Source organism: Lolium rigidum, chromosome 2 (genome assembly GCF_022539505.1).
Source record: "Lolium rigidum isolate FL_2022 chromosome 2, APGP_CSIRO_Lrig_0.1, whole genome shotgun sequence".
NCBI lineage: Eukaryota > Viridiplantae > Streptophyta > Magnoliopsida > Poales > Poaceae > Lolium > Lolium rigidum.
The window spans coordinates 228,803,114-228,811,667 of NC_061509.1; the positions used below are offsets into that span (position 1 = coordinate 228,803,114).

The 8,554-nt window shown below is 46.8% G+C and overlaps 1 protein-coding gene across 1 annotated transcript; it reads left to right on the forward strand.

The window, feature by feature from the left end:
- Positions 1–1,709: 1,709 nt before the first annotated feature.
- On the forward strand, positions 1,710–2,844 carry LOC124688272 (plasmodesmata-located protein 7-like). The gene has a single exon (XM_047221974.1). The coding sequence runs from the start codon at positions 1,807–1,809 to the stop codon at positions 2,611–2,613; it is 807 nt and encodes a 268-aa protein (XP_047077930.1). The 5' UTR covers positions 1,710–1,806; the 3' UTR covers positions 2,614–2,844.
- Positions 2,845–8,554: the final 5,710 nt, after the last annotated feature.

Here is an 8,554-nt window from a genome sequence, read left to right on the forward strand (position 1 = left end):
GGCTTCTGCTTCGTGAAACTTGTGAAGTGATTGTGGGGCTTGCCATCTCCAAAGTGGAGGAAAAGCTAACCATAAGGAAAAGGCATTTGTCCTTCACCTTCGTGGCGTTCGGGAGACCTTCGCGGAAGCCCGCATCTCTTCCACATCACATACCTCATCTTGTGTGGGGGGACACGGGAATACATCTTCGTCTCCGCTCCATGGGTTATCTCTATACCCGATTTTACTTTTCTTGTGATAGCCATCGTGCTTGAAGTTCATATATCTTGTTATTTTTTGTGCTACATATATCTTGTGCCTATCTTGTTTATCTAAGTTGTTGTTGTTGAGCCTAGCATAATTATGTTTTGTGCTTGTAAAATAAACGTTAGTTTAATTCCGCATTCTTACAAGCTAAATCTGTAATAGTTTTTAAAACGCATATTCGCCCTCCCTTTATGCGACATCTCATCCTTTCAATTGGTATCAAAACTTGCTGCTTTATATAAAAAAAAGTAGGGTTTCGGGCTTTCGGCCTTTCTCTAGAAAAAACACATTGTGGACAACTTTTCAGGGTTTACTAGAATTTCATTTGGCTTGACCCTTGTTGTATTGGTTTTTGCCTAATTTATACTTAACAACTATCTTTCGACCCTCACCCCCCACAACATACACACACCACCACCACCCCAAAAGTCTAATCTTCACGGTTAACAAAATCGACAAAGATTTATCATGGTTTCAAAAGAAATACTTTTTTCTTCCAGAGAATTTGTACCCTGACGGTCCTACGACATTTGTCGAACTATGTAAAAAAGTGTTGGCATATGCAAAGGTCCTTTCGTGTACCGTTCTCGTGATCTCATCCATCGCGTGGCTCCTGCGGGGCATATAATTGCTCGCCACGTGTAGTAAGGAGAAAAGAAGTGGGATGAGAGTGAGGGGAGATAGGAGGGTAGAAGAAAATAATTTTTGCATTTACATATTTTGGGAAACAAAAATTCAAACCAAAATGAATCAAGCATGCAAATTACAACCCGTTTCACCTTTGTGTTCCTCTCATTGAGATCTTTAAAATTTTATCCATTCTTGATGGGTTTAATGAACATTTTTCTGGTAACTTTTATAAGTTTATTTCAAAGTACTCGAGAGTACGTGGTGCACTCCAAAAAAAAAGTACATAAAAAGTACGCACACAAAAAAGACCGGAAAAAACCAACATGCGATTGGATGGGATCAAACCCTAAGTTTGACGTTTCGGTGTTTCATAAATGCGTAATTTTTCTTTCAATAGGACACGATCTTTCTGTCGAAAGCGAGACATGTGATACCTTCGTCAATCTCAAAAGCTACAGACTCAATCTCTCGAAATTGCTCTTAGGATTATGATGTACGTACATACTTCCACAGGGGTTACTGTATTTACATTTTTTTGAGGTATGTAGTGTTTTTTTTCAAATACAGGAAAACAATACTACGTAAAATTCTAAGAAAAGGCTCCAACGTGGAAAGTTTCGTGGGCCTTCCGAAAAGGTTGCGTTTTATTGGTCTAGGTCTACCCGTCATTTGCTCAGCACGGATCACGTCGTAAAATCAATGGGCTATTCGGCCTTTTGGCATGCATGATGGGTATTTCATAAACATACGTAGATGGCCTATTTCAGCCTGCTTAATGCTTAAGACTCCCGAAAAGCCCACGACACTCAGCACAAATACGACGCGCAAAGCGCAACGCACGCGCACACACTCGCACCTTCTAAAATTCCAATCGCAAGCTCACTTGGACCCAAGCAGTGGTGTGGCGAGACCGCGAGAGCACGAAGAAGCATGGCTGCGCGCATCACGGCAACGTTCCTCCCCATCCTCTCTCTGTTCCTGCTACTCGCGGGCACCGGCGCCGCTGACGACGACAAGGCGTTCGTGTACGCCGGCTGCTCGCAGGGGCGTTACGACGCCGGGACGCAGTACGAGTCCGGCGTGGACTCCGTGCTCACCTCGCTCGCCAACAGCGCGCCCTACGCCCCCTACGCCAACACCACCTCCCCCTCGGCAGCAGCCCCTGTTGCTGGCCTCTACCAGTGCCGCTCCGACCTCGCCGCCGCCGTCTGCAACGGGTGCGTCCGCTCCGCCATCTCCAGGCTCTCCTCCCTCTGCTCCTGGTCCACTGGCGGCGCCGTGCAGCTGCACGACTGCTTCGTGCGCTACGGGAACGACTCCTTCGTCGGGAAGCCGAACACGGCCGTGCTCTTCAAGAAGTGCGGCGGCTCGCCTGGGGACGCCGGCGGCGTCGCCATGAGGGACTCGGCGCTCGGTGCGCTGGCTGCCGCAGCGGCGCCAGCCGGCGGAGGGTACCGCGCGGGCGGATCGGGCGGCGTGCAGGCCATGTCGCAGTGCGTGGGGGACCTCGACGCCAAGGCCTGCTCCGACTGCGTCTCGGCCGCGGCCAGCCAGCTCAAGGCCGGGTGCGGCTCCGCTACCACCGGCGAGGTGTACCTCGGCAAGTGCTACGCTCGGTTCTGGTCTAACGGTGGCGGCTTTGCCAGCAGCGACGCCGTGCACGGTGAGCGGCTGTTTCTTGCCGTCGCCGGCGGTTTCTTCGCTTCGGTGGTCTACTTCTCGCTGGTGCTAGCGTAGTTACAGTTGCAGGTTTGCACTTTGCAGTATTGTGTTAAGATTAGCTATGTTGTGCTATTGCCAACGCGCGTATGTCGTCGTAATGCTCGTATGATACAGTGCACTTTTGCTCTGGACGTGCTTAGCAAAAAATAACATACTCGTACGTGTAAGCTGTAACCTAGCTGAATCTCTGAAGTGTGTAACTGTAAATCTGATCTCATGGAGTGTAAATTATGTTTTTATTGCATTCTTCTATTTAGTCGTAGTTTCTACTTTCAACTTACCCTCTAACCATGTAATGCTTCTGTAGCATCTCAATGGTTTATACAAAGCGCCAACACGACCTCCTGACAACCATTCAGCCATTCAGAATTTCAGATAACCGTACTACATACGATGTAAGTATAGAGAAAAACATACATATATGCGGTTATTCAGAATTTCAGATAACCATATCACATATAATGTAGTATAGTGATTAGTGTTTCAAAAAAAACACCACTCTACGTAGGGTTTCAAAATCCCGCCACATTACATGTAAGCATTTAGATAACCATACCGGATACAAGGTTTTCTAATTCTACAGTAGCAAGCACATGCAATAATTATTTTCAGCGCACATAGACAGAATGCAAGGCCTTGCTAGCTGAACCGACCCATCATGCAGCGCTCGGCATGTCACAAGCAGAACATGATGGATAAAAAAGAGCTTTAATTTTTTCCGCTTTATCTTTGCTTTGTTGATTTTTGATGTGGAGTCGCTTTAGACCAGCCACACTGGTGCGCCGATTCAGCAAAATATGTGTCAGAGGTTGGACTCGGCTAGGTTATGTTGTAGTGTATAGAATGGACCGTGTTCACCTCCTCTGCATGTGCATGAATGTATCCATCCATGAATGCCCTCACAATTTTGCCACAGTTGCATGAAAGAAGTGAACCATGTGACTGCACCGCTTCTTGCGTCAGACTACATAAACCGATGCTGGGCGCTGTATGAAACCGATTCAAGACAAGGAGAGGGAACGTCAGGAATCAATTTTGGTACATAGTGTGGCTGATCTTATTGAATGGCTCCACTAAGTTCAGCTCAAGTTTTAACACTAGTATATCGCAAAGTTGATTCAAATGATTCAGCATTCTGGCGGCCAAAACTTTGAAATACTGGAGGGATATCTCTAGTATCCAACTGTGTACGACGTTGATCAGTGGCGTGCGCGGTTGCTGCTTTTTGTAAGCTTTTGGTACCCTTATTCTAACCTTCTTTCACCGTTTACAAGGCAGTAAACGTGCTGGCTTTGGATTAAGTTGATATTCTCTCTGACTACAGGCACCAAAGATGATTCGCTGCGATCGTTCGCAGTTCTTGATTGGTGAGGAGTTTAGCTCTCCACTGGAATGCTAGCTTCAAGTAAAACTGTAAAAGCTATAATCAGAGGATGTGCGACACTTCGAGAGCTATGATTGAATCAACTTGCTCGAACGCTGCCTTTGCCTTTGCCCGTCTCTGTCCTCATCGATTACCTCTCTTTCTAGGTCAAAAGGATGAGCACCAGCAGCGCCATGCACGCTGCACCGAGACGAGCAAATTAGTAGGAGATTGCACGACACCGCCGGGCCGGTGTGTTGGAATTTATATACTACTATATGCGAAGAGAGGAGAATTAATCCACGCACCACCCACCACGCACCACGCACCACGCACCAACCCGGCCGGCCGCTTTTTGGACTTCGGTGGAGAAATCAGGGAGTATATATAGTTTGTTTTCTTGGAAGGAGACCACAAACCGTGTACAGATTTACTGTTCTCTGCAGTTGGATTCCGTAATTGATTGTAGGCCAACAAGTAGTTTCAGAATAGGTTAGCCTTCTACTCCTTTTTTTTTTTTTGATTAAGTCCTCTTCTTCATCTGGAATGTGCAGGAGACCTAAGTAACTTTGTATTAAGTTTGTATTGTTCAAATATAAAACAAGCTTCACTCTTCCGAATAAGCTGGAAAATGCAAAAGGGTGTAGCTAGAGCTAAGTTTGCTACTGGGGATCAGTGTAGTACCAGCTGCGTGCTGCGCAAGCACCTCTATGGGTGACGTGCTGCTGTTCTTGGTCAAGCGCGGCGCGGGACGCCATGACCGTCGTCGGTCATAGCTGGAGTCAAAGCTGATGCAAAAGAGTTAGGTTTTCAGTACATTTTCTCAACACAGTATGCTTCTCTAAACACATGGGCGTATCCATAGCAGCCGGAAACAGGGAATGGTCGCTCGTCCCTTGATCCCGATTCGTCGTCCTACAAACGGAGTCGGGAACGAGGCTCGGTACGATGCAATTCGGCCCAGAAACGCGCCCCGTCCCTGGACTCTCGGTACTATCAAATTGCAATTACTGCAGGGCTGGTAAACAGCGCACAACCGCCCATTCTCTTCCCCTACCCTATGGTTTTGCAGACTCCTCATTCTTGAGAACTCGTCATTGTCACGACCCTTGCTACATTCAGTTACCTGAAGTACTCTATCAGCAGCAGAGCGACAAGCATCAACGGCGGAGTTTGCATCTGAAGCACAGCTGCTAGCTTTGGGCAAATGACTACCTTAGTCAACTCTGTTTTCAGCTTTGTTCATCTAAACCGAGGGTACAATTGTACTTTTGCTTGAGCCTGCCTTTCAATATAAAGGGCAGGTGGGGTGGTCGGGAGGATCAAGCAATTCCAAAAATACCAATTTTACCTTACCAATTTCCTTCCAGTTCTTAGTTATGGTAGATCTTAGCCCGAGTTGCTCCTCTCCCGATCTCTTCTGAAGATTTATCGTCTGTGACCAACGGGTCCTGACATCGTGGTACCAGAGCGAGCTCGATCACCGTTGTATCCCACCCTTCCCTCCCTCTTCTGCTTCGCTGCCTCCCCAAGCTCGAGCGCCATGCCATCAAGCACACGATCCCGCTCCACGTCCCGCGACCGCACCGCCGTCGGGGACCCAGTTATCCACACCCCAGCGACAACAGATGACGAACACGAGGATCAGCAGGTCAGACAGCGTGTTCCACGCGATGTCCGCGCTGTCAGCCTCCGTCTGGATCGTCATCAAGCCGACTCCACCGCAGCCTTCAACACGCTCCAAGGTGAGATGTCTAAGATCACTGCCATGATGGCAAATATGCAATCCAGCATCGCCCAATTCATCTCCGTCCCCAACACCCTCACTGTTGATTCACCGAGCAAACACCAAAACCGTGACTTTGACACTCCTCTGCCACTCCCAAATAAGTCCCTTTCCCCAATTCCTGAAGAAATCGCACCAGTTACAGTCCCAGCATGAGGAATTCAACCACCTTTCCCACCGCATCTAGGCAAACTCACACCGGAGAAACTACCTCTATAACCAAGACAGACACGCGCGCCAACAGATTGCCCACCACACCACCACTACCAACCCAAGCACATCCACCGGCCAAATTTCATCTACCCAACATCAATACACACAGACCACAAATCCACAATCCAACCCACAGTCCTATACTCCACCAAACCAGTCCAACTTTCCATATAACCCGTATCCTCCAAACCACAACCCATACTACCCTCCACCATACCCACCCTACTACCCTTCACCACCTCATTACCCATACAACTATCACTACAACAACCACTACCCATCGTCATACACACCCAACCCACCAGAACACACACACATACCACACACACACACACAATGACAACCAAAACACATTCCACAACACCACCCACCATGAGCCACTGATGTCTACGGGTGCTTCTATTCTTGTAGAAAGTGTTGGGCCTCCAAGAGCAGAGGTTTGTAGAACAGCAGCAAGTTTCCCTTAAGTGGATCACCCAAGGTTTATCGAACTCAGGGAGGAAGAGGTCAAAGATATCCCTCTCATGCAACCCTGCAACCACAAAGCAAGAAGTCTCTTGTGTCCCCAACACACCTAATAGGTGCACTAGTTCGGCGAAGAGATAGTGAAATACAGGTGGTATGAATAAATGCGAGCAGTAGCAACGGCACTGTAAAAGTGCTTGCTGGCGTGCGCTTGATGGTATTAATATTGCAGGAAGTAAAGATGCAGAAAAACAAGAAACAAGCAGCGATAGCGATATTTAGGAACAAGGCCTAGGGATCATACTTTCACTAGTGGACACTCTCAACATTGATCACATAACAGAATAAATAGATAGATGCTAGACTCTACACCCTCTTGTTGGATGATGAACACCACTAATCGTGTAGGATTACACGAACCCTCAATGCCGGAGTTAACAAGCTCCACAATATTCAATGTTCATGTTTAAATAACCTTAGAGTGCATGACAGATCAACATAACCAAACCAAGTACTAACATAGCATGCACACTGTCACCTTCACACTATGAAAAGAGGAATAGATCACATCAATACTATCATAGCAATAGTTAACTTCATAATCTACAAGAGATCACAATCATAGCCTACGCCAAGTACTACACGATGCACACACTGTCACCATTACACCGTGCAGGAGGAATAAACTACTTTAATAACATCACTAGAGTAGCACATAGATATATTGTGATACAAAACACATTGCAATCATAAAGAGATATAAATAAGCACTTCACTATGCCATTCATAACAGTGAATAAGTATTCTGTGAATTATAGCCTAAGAGACCCACACGGTGCACACACTGTCACCTTTACACACGTGGGACAAGGAGTCTCCGGAGATCACATAAGTAAAACCCACTTGACTAGCATGATGACATCTAGATTACAAGCATCATCATATGAATCTCAATCATGTAAGGCAGCTCATGAGATTATTGTATTGAAGTACATAGGAGAGAGATTAACCACATAGCTACCGGTACATCCCCGAGCCTCGATGGAGAACTACTCCCTCCTCATGGGAGACAGCAGCGTTGATGGAGATGGCGGTGGTGTCGATGGAGAAGCCTTCTGGGGGCACTTCCCCGTCTCGGCGGCGTGCCGGAACAGAGACTCCTGTCCCCCAGATCTTGGCTTCGCGATGGCGGCGGCTCTAGAAGGTTTTCTCTGGTTTCGTCGAACGTGTCAGGGTTTTCGCGACGGAGGCTTTAAATAGGCGGAAGGGCAAGGTCAGAGGGGTCCGGGGCCACCGGACACTAGGGCGGCCCGCCCCCTCCCGGGCCGCGCCGCCACCATGTGTGGGCCCCCGTGGCCCCTCTCCGGCGGTTCTCGGGTGTTCGGAAGCTCCCGGGGATTCTAAGATCTTCGGTGTTGATTTCGTCCGATTCCGAGAATATTTCCTTACTAGGATTTCGAAACCAAAAACAAGCAGAAAACAGGAACTGGCCCTTCGGCATCTCGTCAATAGGTTAGTTCCGGAAAACGCATAATAATGACATATAATGTGTATAAAACATGTAGATATCATCAATAATGTGGCATGGAACATAAGAAGTTATCGATACGTCGGAGACGTATCAACATCCCCAAGCTTAGTTCCTGCTCGTCCCGAGCAGTAAACGATAACAAAGATAATTTCTGGAGTGACATGCCATCATAACCTTGATCATACTACCGTAAGCATATGTAATGAATGCAGCGATCAAAACAATGGTAATGACATGAGTAAACAAATGAATCATAAAGCAAAGACTTTTCATGAATAGTACTTTCAAGACAAGCATCAATAAGTCTTGCATAAGAGTTAACTCATAAAGCAATAATTCAAAGTAAAAGGTATTGAAGCAACATAAAGGAAGATTAAGTTTCAGCGGTTGCTTTCAACTTATAACATGTATATCTCATGGATATTGTCAATGTAAAGTAATATAACAAGTGCAATATGCAAGTATGCAGGAATCAATGCACAGTTCACACAAGTGTTTGCTTCTTGAGATGGAGAGAAATAGGTGAACTGACTCAACATAAAAGGTAAAAGAATGGCCCTTCGACAAGGGAAGCATCGATTGCTATATTTGTGCTAGA